The following is a 20,143-nucleotide window of genomic DNA, read 5'->3' as shown; positions in this document are numbered from 1 at the left end:
CCCTGGCGCTGTGAGGCAACAGTGCTAACCACTATTTGTTTTTAATATCTATACAAGCCAACTGTTGAATTCTATTTTTCATTTCACAAGGATTCGCATTAGCTGCAATGTTTATGCTAGAAATTATATTTAAACAGTTCCAGTGGAGTTTCAGTAGGCTATGTGGTGGAGGTGCTCTATCGAACTGGCAGACGTGGCATGAGCGATGAGCTGACTGATGAACCACATTAAGTGACCTAGAGAGGGCGGCATGTCTTTTGGGGTTAATCATGTGCTCTTGTTTTGCTTTTGCCAGAATAGTTTCTGCAGAGTTAAAGAAAGTTCACTTTTTTAACCTTGTTTTAACCTTGCATATTTAGCAGACAAGGTTTCATTGACTTCATTCCTTTTCCTTCATCACAGGCTGCATCATTGCACAGATCTGGGGAAATGAACCAGTCATCCATCACTAAAGAATGGACAGGAAGAAAACCAATTGAGAATTACTTATCTGGAAAGACCTTGAGAGAGGAGATTCGGATGCAGTGTGGACCTTGTGCTCTTGAGTCAGTCAGACAAAACTATGCAGAAGTCTTAAACCAAAGTAGGTTAACATAATTGTTTAATCAAATAGCAGTTGAATCAGAGAAACTTAATCCATGTGAATCATAAATCTGATTGTGTCTTACTTTAATTTATATTGACTTCCTATAGAAGTTGTTACGGATATTTCTTTATCAAAGAATGTATAGATGCATAAAAGAATTTAGCAACCAATGACATTCTACCAAAGTTATAACAGGTGAAGGTAAATAGTGACACACAACAGATCTGTGCTCCTCTAACTGTTGTGGTTGTTTAACAGAGTCGTGTTGCCAAAACATTTAACTGCATTTACAAACTAGGAGATATATTGATGAGATTGTGTAACAACAATCTGTGACCATGTCTGGTGCTACAAAGCTTTAGCTTGTGAATTTCCTTGGAGCTGCTTCCACTTGCCACTGTAACTTTGCCAAAACTGCAGTGGAAATCACATTTACACTGCACTTCTGGCAAAGTTACAGTGGTGAAGCGAGAGCAACTCTGAGGAAATTCCCGACAATTACTTTTTCTTCCATTTTTTTTCTCTCTTATACCTCCTCATTTGTGAGTCTGGAATGCCATAACCCTGCTTGCTACATATGTGCTTCTAGTAGGGGGTCACTGGATATTGTCAGGAGTAGGTAAGAAGTCTTAAAGAAACAGCAAATTATTTTACAAGTTAATATTACTTTACCCACTTTCTTCCCCATGATCCTATTTAAATCCAGCCCATCAGTTTATTATGCCAGTGACTTTCACATGTTACCAATGATCAAAGATGCACAGATGCCACAGTATCTGTTACACTTCTTAAATGTAGGGAGAACAGACGTGTTCTGGAGCAGCACCAAATGCTCTAGGCTTAAGCTGGACTGGGTAGTAAGTAAAAATTGGTAATGTATAGCAATGGTGTTAGCATGCAGTGTATCATTTAAGGATCACTTGATGAAGTTCCAAGTAAAAGTATTACTTTGCCTATAACAAAATCATCCTGATAACCTATATACATATAGTAAAGTCCTGTGGGGGAAAAAATTCGGTACCTTAGTGCCTCCTGTTAGCGGCAGCGGATGGTAATGGGGTGCTGATGCAGTAGCACCGGGGCAAGGCAAATCCAGCAATGTATGGCAAATCCGGTCCCCCCATTGCGCTGCCGGTACGTGGTACCACCAGGGACTTCAACGCCAGGCAGATCGTATCTGGAAAATTCATTGTCGCCACTTACCTTAGCACCTCGACCAGACAGCAACAGGGCGAGCTGGCATGCAGCTCCAGGAAGCCGGCTCCAGCAACGTTATTTAAAGGCATCAGCATTAATCACTCCCAGCTGTCAGGGCAGGTTAATTTCAATGGTTTGTTGTCAGTTTAACCCAGTAGGCAGTTCTTATGAGTAATTTCAAGCTTCCTTTGTATCAGCAGTCTTCTGGCAACTACAAAGTAGCTACATTTGTTGTTCAAAGATTCAAACTGCCACACTTGGCAACATTAATGGGGGCTGTACTGGCATGCCACCTCACCCTCCAGGATCTACGGCGGAGAGAGCGTAGGCAGCGAGAAATGCAGGAACATGTGCACAGAGGGATGAGGAGGGACATCAGGGCTCACACCAGGAGGCCTTACCCTCCAAGGGTTTTCCGACAGTACTTCTCCTACCTTCAGTTAAGCGACGAGCAGTGTATTAGACGGCTCCACATCACCAAGCTGGTGGTCACAGAACTTTGCCACCTCCTCCAAACAGATCTCCAGCCTCACACCAGGATGACTTAAACCCCAGATCCCTTTTGCTCACCACATACCCATCATACCATCCCTGTGTCATGCCATATCACAGCATCCTCCTGGGCACAAAGGTGAAATGAGAGAGACCACAAAATATTGCAAACACCATTAATAAATTTATGCGTAAACATATCACACATATCACATTCATTCTAATAACTAATGACCCTTGTGCCTCCCATAGTTGAATAGTTGTCATTGTGTGCAAGGTGTGGGATGTGGGTGTGAGTGTTAGTAGGTAGAGATTGCTGGTGGGTGAGCGCTGGGGGTCTGGTGCTTTGGGCAGCGTGTGAAGCTTGTGGTACAGATGGTGGTATGTAGCATTTGTTGAAGCATTCAATCACCCTGACCACCCGACTGAAGTGGATCTGCCATGAGCACACCTGCTTCAGTCCTCCAGCTCCTTCTCCTTATTGTGCTTCTCCTTGCTGAGGCAGCTGCACAGCCATCTCTGCTGAGAATGAGGTGCTGCAGTATCAATGAACCTCCTGTTTTAGTACTGGGAAAAGCATGTGGCAATGATGAGTTGCGATTAGACTGCACCCGATATTGGTCCACCCTTTCAGTGTAACACCACTGAGCTAGGCCTTTAAGACTTGAATTGGCACCCCAATCATTTCTTTGAGCAGTGAGAATGAATTTTGCATGCAGTGTAAGAACATAAGAACATAAGAACATAAGAAATAGGAGCAGGAGTAGGCCAATCGGCCCCTCGAGCCTGCTCCGCCATTCAATAAGATCATGGCTGATCTGATCCTAACCGCCAATCCACTATCATAGAACCATCTCCTGAATCTAACAGAATTAGACACACGAAATAGGAGCAGGATCAGGCTACACGGCCCCTGGGCCCGCTCCGCTACCCACAGGGCCGTGGCCGATCCGAACCTAGTCTCATGTCCAAATTCCTGCCCGCTCCCCGTAACCCTTAATTCCCTTTACTTCTAGGAAACTGTCTATTTCTGTTTTAAATTTATGTAATGATGTAGCTTCTACAGCTTTTTGGGGCAGCATATTCCATGGACCTACCACCCTCTGAGTGAAGTAGTTCCTCCTCACCTCAGTTTTGAAAGAGCAGCCCCTTATTCTAAGACTATGCCCCCTAGTTCTAGTTTCACCCATCATCGGGAACATCCTCCCCGCATCCACCTGATCCACCCCCTTCACAATCTTATATGTTTCAATAAGATCGCCTCTCATTCTTCTGAACTCCAATGAGTAGAGTCCCAATCTACTCAACCTCTCCTCATATGTCCATCCCCTCATCCCCGGGCTTAACCGAGTGAACCTTCTTTGTACTGACTCGAGAGCAAGTATGTCCTTTCTTAAGTATGGACACCAAAACTGTACGCAGTATTCCAGGTGCGGTCTCACCAATACCTTGTACAACTGATGCAATACCTCCCTATTTTTATATTCTATCCCCCTAGCAATGAAAGCCAACATTCCATTGGCCTTCTTAATCACTTGCTGCACCTGCATACTAACCTTTTGAGTTTCGTGCACCAGGACCCCCAGATCCCTTTGTACTTCAGTACTTTCCAGTTTCTTGCCATTAAGATAATAACTTGCTCTATGATTTTTCCTGCCAAAGTGCATAACCTCACACTTTCCAGTATTGTATTCCATCTGCCAAATCTCTGCCCACTTACTTAGCCTGTCTATGTCCCCTTGCAGGTTTTTTATGTCCTCCTCACTCACTACTTTCCCTCCCATCTTAGTATCATCTGCAAACTTTGATATGTTACACTCGGTCCCCTCCTCCAAATCGTTAATATAGATTGTAAAGAGTTGGGGACCCAGCACTGACCCCTGCGGAACACCACTAGTTACTGATTGCCAGTCTGAGAATGAACCATTTATCCCAACTCTCTGCCTTCTGTTAGATAGCCAATCCTCTATCCATGCCAGAATATTACCCCCAATCCCGTGATTTTTTATCTTAAGCAATAATCTTTTGTGTGGCACCTTGTCAAATGCCTTTTGGAAGTCTAAATACACTACGTCCACTGGTTCCCCTTTATCCACCCTATATGTGTAAAGCATTAGTGCCTGGCGCTAATTCTCAAACTTTTCTAATGATACCGCCCATTCCTGGGCTATATGAATTTCTAGCACTTCCATCACACCTGAAACTGTAACACATGCAAAGTCTGTGTCACATTTGCACATGATTGGGTCTAATACCATATCATAAAACAGCAACAATTCATGAATGAAAATCTTTTAAAGAAAAAGTATGATAAAAAGAGAGAGACTGTCATTTATTGCTGTTCTCTGTGGCCTTGATAACTTAGTCTGTCCCCAAGAGGAGAAGCTTCAGGGTTTTCAAGAAGCTGTGATTCTAGAGGAACTTCTCACAACAATTATCCTCTAGCTCAGGGGTTCTCAACCTTTTTGCTTCTGAGGCCCCTCTCCCATGTTATAAAAATTCCACGGATGCCCTGTAACACGAGTATTTTTTCTGTATAAAAATTCTCGGTGCCACTCCCACTCACCGTGTTATTGCTGTTGCTGCTATCCCGGCACTGCAGAAAATGCTGGTCCCCAGGCCCATTCCGCTCCCTCTTTCCCTCCACACGAGCCCCAATCACCTGACCCCCAGTCTCCCTCTTTCCCCCGCGGCCCCCGACTCCCTCACCGACTGTTCCCGGCACTGGTCCCGGTTCGCTGCTTGATTGTCAGTCAAACATCTCCAATATTTTAATAACTAATAAACAAAATTATACAATGAAAATGAAAAACCACAATTTTTTTAAGGCCGTATGATTTTTCTCCCAAATTGATGGCAGCAGTGTCCAGATTAATGTTTTATTCCTGGCGACTCCAGGACTATCCTAGAAGGATGAAATCCTAGCTGGAGGCCAGCATTGGGTGAGAACAATCAGGTCTGTCTGTGATGCTCTCCTTGGTGGAGCAAGACTGCTATCATTCAAGGTAAAGGCTCGCTGCTGAAGAATGAATGAGGTTAGGTACCAAAGGGCAGGTTTGTAACTATACTACAGTGTGAGTCAACACTTTGAAGACAGCAGGAGAGAAAATGGCAGGGAAAATTAGACAGTGCAGAATATTTAAATCAGTTTGCAAACTGTTTCAGTTTTGCTGGTAATAAGTGTCAACAATAGTTTTCTAATGTTGACAAATTCCGCTCCTCTTCCTCCACGAAGACAGCGACTCGTTGTTTGACCCCAGCAGCTCCTTTCCTCCTTGCAGCTGCTGCATATTTCCTTGCCCCTTCTTCATTTGATTGATAATTGCGACTGTGCGAATAACAAAAATAGGAAAAAATTTCAAATCTGAAATGGAACTGACGTACGGGTACGTGTACCTGGCGAGAGGAGAACGGAGGACGGAGAGCTTGAGCTCGAGCCGAGGGATCTGCACTCAGCGACTGCCGCTTCTCTCCCTTCTCAGCGAGCGGGGGCCTGGGCTCAGGGGCAGCTGCTGCTGTCCTCGCAGATGTTTGGGAGGGGGGAACCAGAGGTCCGAGTTGGAGTTGGGGCCGGAGCTGACAGTTTGCCCAGCTTGAGCCCACCTTTACGCGATGGTGTATTTTTCTTGTTTATTTAAAAAAATCAGATATTTTTTTAAATTGCGGGCCCCTTGAAATCTTCTTGTGGGCCCCTAGGGGACTGCGGACCCCGGTTGAGATACCCTGCTCTAACTCACCTTAGAACGTGACTATGCACTTCTCCATAGGGAGTACCCGTTGTGATCCTAAAGGAATATGATTGCTTTTTTTTCATATTATACAGGAAGTTTATAGATTCTTAACGGATTGATTTTAACCCCACATGCCCGGTGAGCAGTTAATAATGAGCAGGCTACTTTCGCGCTCGGAATTTGACCCTTTCCCACAATTTCCGATAGTAACCTGCAGAGTTCTACAGGCGGATTACGTGCCTGCCTATATTGTTTTTCCAGGGTTTCCACAGCTCTTCCGGCAACGTCATGGCAGACGAGCTGGAAAATCCTTTTGCAAATTCAACCCTACAGTGTTTTATACAAAATATGTACAGCTAAAAAAGACAGTGTATATATTTTTTTCCTCCTACAGATGAGAAGCCAACTGCTAACTCAAGCCCCAAGCAACGGTTGATTGACAAGGTGTTAACCAGACGCAGATTTGAGCAGTTTGTAAAGGAAAAGGAACATCATGCACAACACAGGTCAGATTAGCACAGTAATTTTTTGAATATCATGGCCACCTGATTACCTTCATAACGTAAGGATACACTGTGTAGAACTATTGGATACAAGTTACTTTCCCCGCAACAACTTATATCTAAACAGTGCTTTTCACCTAACATCTCAAGCCATGGTACATGAGCTAAGTACCTTCTTTTTGTCAACACAGCTCAGATTAAGAATTCTTTACTAAGAGCACAAACCCACATTCAGTTGCACAAGTTATAAATAGGAGGGAAAGTTGATATGAAAGTACAAAAAACACATTTCATAAGAAAAGTTTTAGTTGCTTGGAGCCTTAGTTACCACACGCAACTCAACTCTTTCATTTACAACACCTTATATTTCTATAGTGCTCACTACGCACAGAGACATGCCTAAGAGCGTTGGATAGCAAATGGACACCAAGTGGGCAAGGTGGGAAAGAAGAGAAACAGAATCAGAAGGGGGCAAAAACACGGTACAGGAGGAGTGCCTTAAGGACATTTTGAAGATACGGAGGGAGGTAGCAAGCTGAAGCTACTGCTGGAGGTAGTTTCAGATGTCAGGGACAAGGTGGTTGCAGGATTGGCCACATGATGGCGGAGGCGGTGGCGTAATGGTTATGTCACTAGACTAATACGCCAGAGGCTCAGTCAAATGCTCTGAGGATATGGGTTCAAATCCCACCACGGCAGCTGGTGGAATTTAAATTCAATTCAATTTAATTCTGGAATTAAATGTTAGTCTTAGTAATGGTGACCATGATACCATTGTCGATTGTTGCAAAAACCCATCTGGTTCACTAATGTCCTTTAGGGAAGGAAATCTGCCGTCCTTACCTGGTCTGGCCTACATGTGACTCCAGACCCACAGCAATGTGGTTGACTCTTAATGCCCTCTGAAATGGCCTGGCAAGCCACTCAGTTGTAAACTAACCGCTACGAAAAACAATAAGAATAAAACTGGACGGACCACCCGGCATCGACCTCGGCACCGGAAACGACAACGACAATGGCAAACACAGCCCTGTCGACCCTGCAAAGTCCTCCTTACCAACATCTGGGGGCTTGTGCCAAAATTGGGAGAGCTGTCCCACAGACTAGTCAAGCAACAGCCTGACATAGTCATAATTACTGAATCATACCTTACAACCAATGTCCCAGACACCACCATCACCATCCCTGGGTATGTCCTGTCCCACCGGCAGGACAGACCCACCAGAGGTGGTGGCACCGTGGTATACAGTCGGGAGGGAGTAGCCCTGGGAGTCCTCAACATTGACTCAGGACCCCATGAGGTCTCATGGCATCAAGTCAAACATGGGCAAGGAAACCTTCTGCTAATTACCACCTACCGCCCTCCCTCAGCTGATGAATCAGTACTCCTTCATGTTGAACACCAATTGGAAGAAGCACTGAGAGTAGCAAGGGCACAAAATGTCCTCTGGGTGGGGGACTTCAATGTCCATCACCAAGAGTGGCTCGGTGGCACCACAACTGACCGAGCTGGCCGAGTCCTAAAGGACATAGCTGCCAGATTGGGTCTGCGACAGGTGGTGAGGGAACCAACAAGAGGGAAAAACCTACTTGATCTCGTCCTCACCAATCTACCTGTTGCAGATGCATCTGTCCATGACAGCATTGGTGGAAGTGACCACCGCACAGTCCTTGTGGAGACGAAGTCCCGTCTTCATGTTGAGGATACCCTCCACTGTGTTGTGTGGCACTACCACTATGCTAAATAGGACAGATTTCAAACAGATCTGGCAACTCAAAACTGGGCATCCATGAGGCGCTGTGGGCCATCAGCAGCAGCAGAATTGTATTCAACCACAATCTGTAACCTCATGGCCTGGCATATCTCTCACTCTACCATTACCATCAAGCTGGGAGATCAACCCTGGTTTAACGAAGAGTGCAGGAGAGCATGCCGGGAACAGCACCAGGCATACCGAAAAATGAGGTGTCAACCTGGTGAGGCTACAATACAGGACTACTTGCATGCCAAACAATGGAAGCAACATGCGATAGATAGAGCTAAGCGATCTCACAACCATCGGATCAAATCAAAGTTCTGCAGTCCTGCCACATCCAGTCATGAGTGGTGGTGGACAATTAAACAGTTAACAGGAGGAGGAGGCTCCAAAAATATCCCCATCCTCAATGATGGTGGAGCCCAGCACGTGAGTGCAAAAGACAAGGCTGAAGCATTTGCAACTATCTTCAGCCAGAAGTGCCGAGTGGATGATCCATCTCGGCCTCCTCCTGAGGTCCCCAGCATCACAGATGCCAGTCTTCAGCCCATTTAATTCACTCCACGTGATGTCAAGAAATGGCTGAAGACACTGGATACTGCAAAGGCTATGGGCCCTGACAACATTCTGGCAATAGTACTGAAGACTTGTGCTCCAGAACTAGCTGCGCCCCTAGCCAAGCTGTTCCAGTACAGCTACAACACTGGCATCTACCAGGCAATGTGGAAAATTGCCCAAGTATGCCCTGTCTACAAAAAGCAGGACAAATCCGACCCGGCCAATTACCGTCCCATCAGTCTACTCTCAATCATCAGCAAAGTGATGGAAGGTGTCGTTGACAGTGCTATCAAGCGGCACTTACTCAGCAATAACCTGCTAACTGACACCCAGTTTGGGTTCCACCAGGGCCACTCAGCTCCTGACCTCATTACAGCCTTGGTCCAAACATGGACAAAAGTGCTGAACTCGAGGTGAGGTGAGAGTGACTGCCCTTGACATCAAGGCAGCATTTGATCGAATGTGGCATCAAGGAGCCCTAGCAAAACTGAAGTCAATGGGAATCAAGGGGAAAACTCTCCATTGGTTGGAATCATACCTAGCACAAAGGAAGTTTGCTGTGGTTGTTGGAGGTCATTCATCTCAATCACATGACATCACTGCAGGAGTTCCTCGGGGCAGTGTCCTAGGCCCAACCATCTTCAGCTGTTTCATCAATGACCTTCCCTCCATCATAAGGTCAGAAGTGGGGATGTTCGCTGATGATTGCACACTGTTCAGCACCATTCGAGACTCGTCAGATACTGACTCAGTCCGTGTCCATATGCAGCAAGACCTGGACAATATTCAGACTTGGGCTGACAAGTGCCAAGTAACATTTGCACCACACAAGTGCCAGGCAATGACCATCTCCAACAAGCGAGACTCTAACCATCTCCCTTGACAGTCAATGGCATTACCATCGCTGAATCCCCCACTATCAACATCCTGGGGGTTACCATTGATCAGAAACTGAACTGGACCAGCCATATAAATACTGTGGCTACAAGAGCAGGTCAGAGGCTGGGAATTCTGCAGCGAGTGTCTCACCTCCTGACTCCCCAAAGCCTTTCCACCATCCACAAGTCAGGAGTGTGATGGAATACTCTCCACTTGCCTGGATGAGTGCAGCTCCAACAACACTCAAGAAGCTCGACACCATTCAGGATAAAGCAGCCCGCTTGATTGGCACTCCATCCACCACCTTCAACATTCACTCCCTCCACCACCGGCGCACTGTGGCTGCAGTGTGTACCATCTACAAGATGCACTGCAGCAACTCGCCAAAGCTCCTTCAACAGCACCTTCCAAACCCGCGACCTCTACCACTTAGAAGGACAAGGGCAGCAGACGCACGGGAACATCACCACCTACAAGTTCCCCTCCAAGCCACACACCATCCTGACTTGGACCTGTATCGCCGTTCCTTCACTGTCGCTGGGTCAAAATCCTGGAACTCCCTTCCTAACAGCATTGTGGGTGTACCTACACCATATGGACTGCAGCGGTTCAAGAAGGCGGCTCACCACCATCTTCTCAAGGGCAATTAGGGATGGGCACTAAATGCAGGCCTAGCCAGCGACGCCCACATCCCATCAATGAAGTTAAAAAAAGGCAGGTGTTGGAGGACTGGATGGTGTGCACATGGACATAGGGCTGGAGAACATCATGGAATTAGGGAGGGGTGAGGATGTAGAGGAATTTGAAGGTAAGGATGAGGTTTTTAAGGTGATTTTCCTGGGAGTTGGGAAGCAAGTGGAGTTCGGTGAGGATGGTGGTGATAGGATATGAGCTTTAGTGTGAATGAAGATCTGAACTGCAGCATTCTGGAATATTTGTAGTTGATGAATTAGGGAACTGGGGAAGCTGGTAAGCAGAGTGTTGGAGAAGTCCGGCCATGAAGCATAAATATCATTCACTAACATTGGGTCAAAGTAGTGTTAAAATATTTTTTTGAACCTTTTCACCCACCATTGAACAGTTTTGTTATACCATGGGATAGAATTTCCACGGGGGTTCTCCCGATCTCCTGCTGTAACTTCGACGGAAACCCTGGAGAAACAGCGTAAATGGCTGTTTATGTTGTTTTCTCCAAGGCTTCTGCCGAAGTTACGGTGGGAGACCGGGAGAACCCCCATGATAAATTCTACCTCAAAATATTATGGATTTTTTTTGTCTAGACAGTATTATAGGAACTGGGTGATGCAGTGGATTAGCACACCGGATAATTTATACTTTGATTAACTTTTTAAAACTGCGTAATGGGAATTATACATTGGAGTTCTGAAGTTCGTTGAGCATTATGTTAGAGGGAGCATTAACTGACCAAGCAAGTCCCTTCATTGAAGATTTATCAATCAATTTGTCACTCTCACCTCACCTCTGGAATTCAGCTCCTTTATCAATGTTTGGACCGAGGCTGTAATGAGGTCGGGAGCCGTTGATGCAGTGCATTCTTCCTCGCTCTCCTCCTCTTTTTCTGGGGGTGAGGTGGCTGTTGCTCATCTTAATCTTGCTTTGGGGGATGAGGTGGATCTTTCTCCTGGGAGCCTGCAATGATAAAGCTAGAAGGCTTAGGGTGCAGCGTGTATGGCCACTACAGGAGGATGTGTGTGATGAGACCATGTGGAGCTTGGGAGTGATTAGGGATCAGGAATAGTTGTGCATCTGCAAGGAAACTAGAGTAGCCACATACCTCTAGGCGAGTTGCCCCTTGCTCTGTCTCTGGCCACGGCATCATCCGCTCCCCTCCCAATCACGTCCAGCACTGCCTCCTCAAGGGGAGTGATCTCAGGCAGATGTGGTTGACCTTCCCCTGCTGCCGCCTGTTATCTGCTGTTTTTTTCCTGGAAGACAAAGAGTAGTGATTGTGAATGAGTGTATTGGCAGGTGTATTTGTATGTGTGAGATGCCTCACATGGTTGAAGAGCTGTGAGATTTGTCTGAGGTATGAGTAATGCCTGTCAAGGATGCAATACTGTGGGGTGTGTGAATGTCAATGTATAGTTAGATGATGGATGAAGTGCGTTGAGGTTGTGATGCTGGTGGTGGTGCAGTTATTGAGAAGTGTGTTTGTGAGATGGGATCTTACCTTGACCACACATGTCAAGTCACTAAATTTATTTTTCCACTGGAGCCATGTCCTGGGGCCAGGGCTGCTGGCTGTGACCTCCCGGGCGATCTCCCACATGCAGCACATCAACTGCCTCTGTGGCCTTTTTCCACGCCCGCTCCCCCCCCCCCCCCCACCCCCACCGCAGGTAAAGGACATCCCTCCTCCACAAGGACCTCCAGTGCTGCATCGGAGAATCTGGGCGCCCTCTCTCTTGCTCCTTAAGACATTCTTTCACTCCCATCTATCGCACTCATACCTTCAGTGGAAGTGGGTGAGTGCAGGCTACATATATAGCGCCAGGAAAATTTAATCTAATCAGCGTTTGAGTGCTAAACCTACACTTGTTGGTTTCAGAGCCTGCAGGCACGTTCAAATTAGGATAATTATCAATTAGCGCAAAAATTGCGTGCTAAATCCAGACTTTGAAACAGTCTTTTCTTATTCACACAGCACATATTTAGCGCCTCTTTTCACCTTTGGCTAAAAATGTAAAAAAATGTTTTTATTCATTTTTATGGGATGTGGGCGTCGCTGGTAAGGCCAGCATTTATTGCCCATCCCTAATTGCCCTTGAGAAGATGGTGGTGAGTCGCCTTCTTGAACCGCTGCAGTCCGTGTGGTGAAGGTACTCGCACAGTGCTGTTAGGTAGGGAGTTCCAGGATTTTGACCCAGCGACGATGAAGGATCGGCGATATACTTCTAAGTCAGGATGATGTGTGACTTGAAGGGGAACTTGGAGGTGGTGGTGTTCCCATGCGCCTTTGTCCTTCTAGGTGGAAGAGGTCGCGGGTTTGGGAGGTGCTGCTGAAGAAGCCTTGGCGAGTTGCTACAGTGCATCTTGTAGATGGTACACACTGCAGCCATGGTACGCCGGTGGTGGAGGGAGTGAATGTTTAAGGTGGTGGATGGGGTGCCAATCAAGCGGGCTGCTTTGTCCTGGATGGTGTCGAGCTTCTCGAGTGTTGTTGGAGCTGCACCCATCCAAGCAAGTGGAGAATATTCCATCACACTCCTTACTTGTGCCTTGTAGATGGTAGAATGGCTTTGGGGAGTCAGGAGGTGAGGCACTCACCGCAGAATACCTAGCCTCTGACCTGCTCTTGTTGCCACAGTATTTATGTGGCTGGACCAGTTAAGTTTCTGGTCAATGGTGACTCCCAGGATGTTGATGGTGGGGGATTCGGCTATGGTAATGCCATTGAATGTCAAGGGGCAGTGTTTAGACTGTCGCTTGTTGGAGATAGTCATTGCCTGGCACTTCTGTGTCACGAATGTTACCTGCCACTTATCAGCCCAAGCCTGAACGTCGTCCAGGTATTGTTGCATGCGGGCATGGTCTGCTTCATTATCTGAGGAGTTGTGAATGGCACTGGACACTGTGCAGTCATCAGCGAACATCCCCATTTCTGACCTTATGTTGGAGGGAAGGTCATTGATGAAGCAGCTGAAGATGGTTGGGCCTAGGACACTGCCCTGAGGAACTCGTGCAGCGATGTCTTAGGGCTGTGATGATTGATCTTCAATCACCACAACCATCTTCCTTTGTGCTAGGTATGACTCCAGCCAGTGGAGAGTTTTCCCCCCGATTCCCATTGACTTCAGTTTTATTAGGGCTCCTTGATGCCACACTCGGTCAAATGCTGCTTTGATGTCAAGGGCAGTCACTCTCACCTCACCTCTGGAATTCAGCTCCTTTGTCAATGTTTGGACCAAGGCTGTAATGAGGTCGGGAGGCGAGTGGTCTTGGCGGAACCCAATCTGGGCATCAGTGAGCAGGCTATTGGTGAGTAAGTGCCGCTTGATAGCACTGTTGATTACACCTTCCATCACTTTGCTGAGTACAGCTTGTTAAGCCCGCCCAGCACGTTTCCCGGCCAATTAGAGGAAGCAGGTCTGGTGACGTCATTTGATGACACGTCATCAGCCGATTTCCTTAAAGGGATCATGTCCAAATAATCCCCTTTGAGTTTTTCTTTTAAGGAAATTAGAGGAAGATAAAGAAAGTTTGAAGAAGGAAATGGATAAGCTTCAGTTGCAGAAGAAGCATTTGGGAACAGGTAAAGATAATTCTTTAATAAAAAAAATCTAATTTTGAAGCTTTCTCAACAACGATGCAAATATACCCTTGCAAAAATACAAGTTCCACCATTGGCATGCGCATTTGGATTTCTCTACTGTTCTCAATTTAGCTCTATACCTAAGCTGGGCCAGGTATTGGATCTGGAATACTGCCAGTATCAGTACACTACACTCTGAGCTCCCACAAAAAGCTAAACACACAATACTGAGTACCTGTGTCAAAACGGGGAGGACTGCATTTTATTAAACAATTTGGAGTGTGTTGGCCCCGCATACCATTTCCTGCAATTCTGGCATCAGATATAAGAACGCCCATATGAAATGGTGCCGAGGGTTGCTAGATGGCAGTCAGTATGGTGGAGATCATGGCAGTACAGTAATTTTAAGATAAGTTTAGGGTAGCTAATTCTTCACTTTTTTTTGTCTTATTGCTGCTATGTTCTCATGAGCTAGTTGTGCCAATTGAGGCAGGTTGTCTTTTTTCTCCCAGCACCACTATCTGCACCAATGGTTGCCCCAATAAAAATACCCCTATCAGATACAACTGCAAAAAGAGAAGGACCTATGGAAGCATGCCAGGGAGGTCAGGCTACACAAGATGCAAAGAGTACAGCACATACCACTTGAGAAGAAGTGTAACAGAAGGGGAAAAAAAGCAATGTGGCCAACAATGGAAGTCAGGTAATAAAAAGAGAAAATCCTGGAAATACTCAGCAGATCAGGCAGCATCTGTGGAGAGAGAAACAGAGTTAACGGCTGTGATTTTGCTGACCTCGGCGGGTCGGGGCGGGCGACGTCGGTGGCAGGTCCTGACCCCGCTGCTGGCTCCATCCCGCTGTCTGAAATGATTTCACCTTGATAGAGCTTGTGAAGCCCACCCAGCATGTTTCCCAGCCAATTAGAGGAAGCAGGTCTGGTGACGTCATTTAATGACGCGTCACTAGCCGATTTCCTTAAAGGGACCATGTCCAAATTTATTTTGACATTTGTGCTGTCAGTGTTCTACAGCATTGAGGTGCTGCAAACACTGACAAGCACTGCACCCAGACAAGTTGACGGTAAAAATAACTACACATGGGTATGATCTGGTGGCCATTACAGAAACATGGCTGCAAGGTGACCATGACTGGGAACTAAACATCCAGGAGTATTTGACTATTAGGAAGGACAGACAGGAAGGAAAGGGAGGTGGGGTGGCTATGTTAATAAAGGATGGAATCACTGCAATAGTGAGAAATGATATTGGGTCAAAGGATCAGGATAGTGAAACAGTTTGGGTAGAGATAAGGAATAATAAGGGGAAAAAGTCACTGGTGGGCGTAGTCTATAGGCCTCCTAACAGTTGTAACTCTATTGGTCGGAGTATAAATCAGGAAATAGTTGGGGCTTGTAATAAGGGAACAGCTATAATCATGGGAGATTTTAACTTTCATATTGACTGGACAAATCAAACTGGGCAGGGCAGCCTTGAGGAAGAGTTCATAGAGTGCATTAGGGATGGGTTCCTTGAGCAGTATGTTACTGAACCAACCAGGGGGCAGGCAATCTTAGATCTGGTCCTGTGTAATGAGACAGGATTAATAAAAAATGTCCTAGTAAAGGATCCCCTTGGAATGAGTGACCATAACATGGTTGAATTCCAAATTCAGTTGGAGGGTGAGAGAGTTGGATCTCAAACCAGCGTACTAAGCTTAAATAAAGGAGACTATGAAGGTATGAGAGCAGAGTTGACTAAAGTGGACTGGGAAAATAGATTAAGGTGTAAGACAGTACATGAGCAGTGGTGTACATTCAAGGAGATATTTCACAACTTTCAAGAAAAATATATTCCACTGAGGAAAAAGGGGCATAAAAGAAAAGACAGCCATCCGTGGCTAAGTAAAATAATAAAGGATAGTATCCGACTGAAAACAAGGGCATATAAAGTAGCCAAATCCAGTGGGAGGATAGAAGATTTGGAAGCATTTGAAAGCCAGCAAAGAATAACTAAAAGATTAATTAAGAAAGGGAAGATAGATTATGAAAGTAAACTAGCAAAAAATATAAAAACAGATAGCAAGAGTTTCTACAGTTATATAAAAAGAAAAAGGATGGCTAAAGTGATGTTGGTCCCTTAGAGGACGAGACCAGGAAATTAGTAGTGGGGAACATGGAGATGGCAGAAACGCTGAACAAATATTTTGTATCAGTCTTTACAGTAGAGGACACTAAAAATATCCCAACACTGGACAAACAGGGGGCTATGGGGGGAGGAGCTAAACATGATTAAAATCACTAAGGAGATGGTACTCGGTAAGATAATGGGACTTAAGGCAGATAAATCCCCTGGACCTGATGGCTTACATCCTAGGGTCTTGAGAGAAGTAGCGGTAGGGATTGCGGATGCATTGGTGGTAATTTTCCAAAACTCCCTGGATTCAGGAAAGGTCCCAGCAGATTGGAAAACTGCTAATGTAACGCCCTTATTTAAAAAGGGAGGTAGACAAAAGGCTGGAAACTATAGACCAGTTAGCCTAACATCTGTGGTTGGTAAAATGTTGGAGTCCATTATTAAGGAAACAGTAACAGGACATTTGGATAAGCATAATTTAATCGGACAGAGTCAGCATGGTTTTATGAAGGGGAAGTCATGTTTGATAAATTTGCTCGAATTCTTTGAGGACGTAACAAACAGGGTGGATAAAGGGGAACCAGTGGATGTGGTGTATTTGGACTTCCAAAAGGCATTTGACAAGGTGCCACACAAAAGATTACTGCACAAGATAAAAAATCACAGGATTGGGGGTAATATACTGGCATGGGTGGAAGATTGGCTATCTAACAGAAAACAGTGAGTTGGGATAAATGGTTCATTCTCGGGTTGGCAATCAGTAACTGGTGGTGTTCCGCAGGGGTCAGTGCTGGGACCCCAACTCTTTACAATCTATATTAACAATTTGGAGGAGGGGACCAAGTGCAACATATCCAAGTTTGCCGATGATACAAAGATGGGAGGGAAAGCAGTGAGTGAGGAGGACATAAAAAACCTGCAAAAGGACATAGACAGGCTAAGTTAGTGGGCAGAAATTTGGCAGATGGAATATAATGTTGGAAAGTGTGAGGTTATGCCCTTTGGCAGAAAAAATCAAAGAGCAAGTTATTATCTAAATGGAGAGAAACTGCAAAGTGCTACAGTACAGAGGGATCTGGGGGTCCTGGTGCATGAAACACAGAAGGTTAGTATGCAGGTACAGCAGGTGATCAGGAAGGCCAATGGAACCTTGGCTTTTATTGCAAGGGGGATGGAGTATAAAAGCAGGGAAGTCTTGCTTTAGTTATACAGGGTACTGGTGAGGCCACACCTGGAATACTGCGTACAGTTTTGGTTTCCATATTTAAGAAAAGATATACTTGCTCTCGAGGCTGTTCAGAGAAGGTTCACTCGGTTGATTCCGGAGATGAGGGGGTTGACTTATGAGGAAAGGTTGAGTAGGTTTGGCCTCTACTCATTGGAATTCAGAAGAATGAGAGGCGATCTTATTGAAACATATAAGATTGTGAGGGGGCTTGATCGGGTGGATGCGGGGAGGATGTTTCCACTGATGGGTGAGACTAGAACTAGGGGGCACAATCTTAGAATAAGGGGCTGCCCTTTCAAAAATGAGATGAGGAGAAACTTCTTCACTCAGAGGGTAGTAAATCTATGGAATTTGCTACCTCAGAGAGCTGTGGAAGCTGCGACATTAAATAAATTTAAAACGGAGATAGACAGTTTCCTAGCTGATAAGGGAATTAGGGGTTACGGGGAGTGGGCAGGGAAGTGGACGTGAGTCTAGGTTCGGATCAGCCATGATCCTATTGAATGGCGGAACAGGCCCAAGGGGCCGTATGGCCTATTCCTGTTCCTACTTCTTATGTTCTTATGTTCTCCCATGAGTTCCTCCATATGCTTATGAAGCGAGTCACAGCATGCAGGGAGGTCCTCTTCCCTACCCATGTGCGGAAGAGACCTCACCAGGAGATCAACACAACCTGGTTGCGCATTTCAGAGGAGGGCACAAGCAGGGATGTGGTCAGGAGGACCTGGGTGCAATGGCGCAAACGTTTCAATGATCTCAGTTGATCACGAAACGTTATTGCAAAGCCACACTCAACCTCACCCTGCTGTGCCTCTCATCACATCCCCATCACTCTGCCTTCCCTACCCTACCCTACTTCTGCACATCCTTACTCACACCAACTTACCTTGCACCTCCACCCATCCCTCTCTATCTATATTATCACAGCCCCATCTCACTAGCCACACCTCACCCTCATCCTAGTGCAATCATATCAACTAACAATATACAAGGGTGTTTTATGCAATATTCATGTAAAGTTTCTGTTAATGTGGTGTCAAACATTGAAACCTTTATTTTCAGCACTTTGTGTTCTTCGACAGATTTGTGTCCACCTTTGGAAGTGGCTTAGTGAGTTGCAGTGAATGGTGAGATATAACGGTACCCCCTGCAATGGTGAAGAGTGTGAAAGGAATGGCTTGGGCATTGTAGGGATGCTTTATGGTGTTGGTGTGGGGTGATGCCAACCTGGCGCATAATGTGGCAGCCAGGGTGTACATCGTCAAGTGAAATAAACCTGGCCATGGTGAGGCCATCCTGGGCCTCCCAGGCAGCAATGTGGTCGGGTGCTGATACCCTCTGCCCTGTGCAGCATCAGTTGATTGCAGAGAAGGTTGGTTTTGTTGTTGGTGTTGGGGCTGATCGTGGTGGGATTCTGAGGACCAAGGTGAGAGAGTATAACGTGCACCATGCTGATGGAATAGATGGCAGGTGAAGTAGAGATGACAGAAATGATCTGTCAATGGTGAGAGAGGCAATTAGGTCAAACTGGATGGAGACTTTTGTAAAGACTTGGAGCATGGTGAATCTGTTGTGGAAATGCAGTGAGGAAGCTCTTGTGGCTGAGAGAAGATATCTCCGTAAGGTGGGAGCTTTTACTTTACATTTGAAGCTGCCAACTCAACAGCTGATTCAATGGCTATTGAACTCCTGCCTCAGCTTAACATACGTGATCCCCAAGCAGTGAGGACCCTGTGGGCGAGCATGTAAAATTAAAAGGTGAGCTCAAATGTATTCTTAATGATCTCTAAACAAGGTCATAATTACCTGAATTGGGTCACCCGCTGCTGTGTGTCGGGTCTGCTCAGCGCTGACAGACCTGACATCAGGGAAAGGTGGATGGCGGCGGGTTCACAGCGGGGTCCCAACCCACTTTGGAAACAAAACACTTTCCCACTCGACCCGCCACCGATCGCGCCCGCTGACTCCCCAGAAAATCTCGGCCAACTTTTCAGGTCGATGACCTTTCATCAGAACTGGAAAAAGTTAGAGATGTAACAGATTTTAAGCAAGCACAGGGAAAGGGGAGAGGGGAGGGAAGAACAAAAGGGACGGTTTGTGATAGGGTGGAAGGCAGGAGTGGTTAAATGACAAAAGGGATGATTGTACAAAGCAAAAGGAGATGGTATCCGGACAATTAAAGAAACAAAAGATGGTGCCTGACCTGCTGAGTATTTCCAGCATTTTCTGTTTTTATTTCAGATTTCCAGCATCCGCAGTATTCTGCTTTTGTTGTAATGGAAGTCATGTGGGGGATAAGGGAAAAAACAATATTATTCCTGAAATAAACCGCTATTGTTGGCATGGTGGACTGAGAAGAATATAAAAACAATGTAAAGCGGGTTAAGAAACTGATCAGGAGAGCTAAATTAAAAAAATGCCATTTATGACCTTTTCTACCATTTAAAGATCCATCGCCTAAGATTTCTGGGAGGGTGCTTCTCAAGCAAGTCGGTCAGGAGACTGTACTTTAGTTTGGGACCTGCTTCCACTCGATCTTTGCTCTTTTTTCTGGCTGATGAAAAAGTTCAGATGGTGCTGAGGGTTGGTGCATGATGTGGGTGTACGCATGCTCGCTGACATCCTGGCAGAGATGAGATCTACAATGCTGGTTTCCGAATAAAAAATAATTGCAGAGTGATAAATTGCAGTTAAGAGAGTGGCAACTTTAAAATCACAAATGTTTTTAAAGTTTCAACAAAGCTTTGGCTAGAACAGCCCATCCCTTACCCAATGGAGAGACAAGGTGCTACGCCAACATTCTTGTC

The 20,143-nt window shown here is 45.8% G+C and overlaps 1 protein-coding gene across 1 annotated transcript in view; it reads left to right on the top strand.

Moving 5' to 3' along the window:
* The first annotated feature begins 379 nt into the window (after positions 1-379).
* The window catches only part of LOC147123265 (uncharacterized), a 160,395-nt gene continuing 140,631 nt past the window's right edge, over positions 380-20,143 (top strand). The window contains exons 1-3 of the mRNA XM_085969947.1: positions 380-583; positions 6,401-6,512; positions 13,900-13,976. Coding sequence (XP_085826073.1) covers positions 430-583; positions 6,401-6,512; positions 13,900-13,976 — 343 coding nt within the window. The 5' untranslated portion in view covers positions 380-429. The remainder of the gene's footprint in view (positions 584-6,400; positions 6,513-13,899; positions 13,977-20,143) is intronic.

The sequence above is a fragment of the Somniosus microcephalus genome, chromosome 2 (assembly GCF_052327205.1).
Source record: "Somniosus microcephalus isolate GS21.2 chromosome 2, FLI_Smic_1.0, whole genome shotgun sequence".
Lineage (NCBI taxonomy): Eukaryota > Metazoa > Chordata > Chondrichthyes > Squaliformes > Somniosidae > Somniosus > Somniosus microcephalus.
The sequence above is the reverse complement of the archived record's forward strand: the minus strand, read 5'-3'. Positions and strand labels throughout refer to the sequence as shown.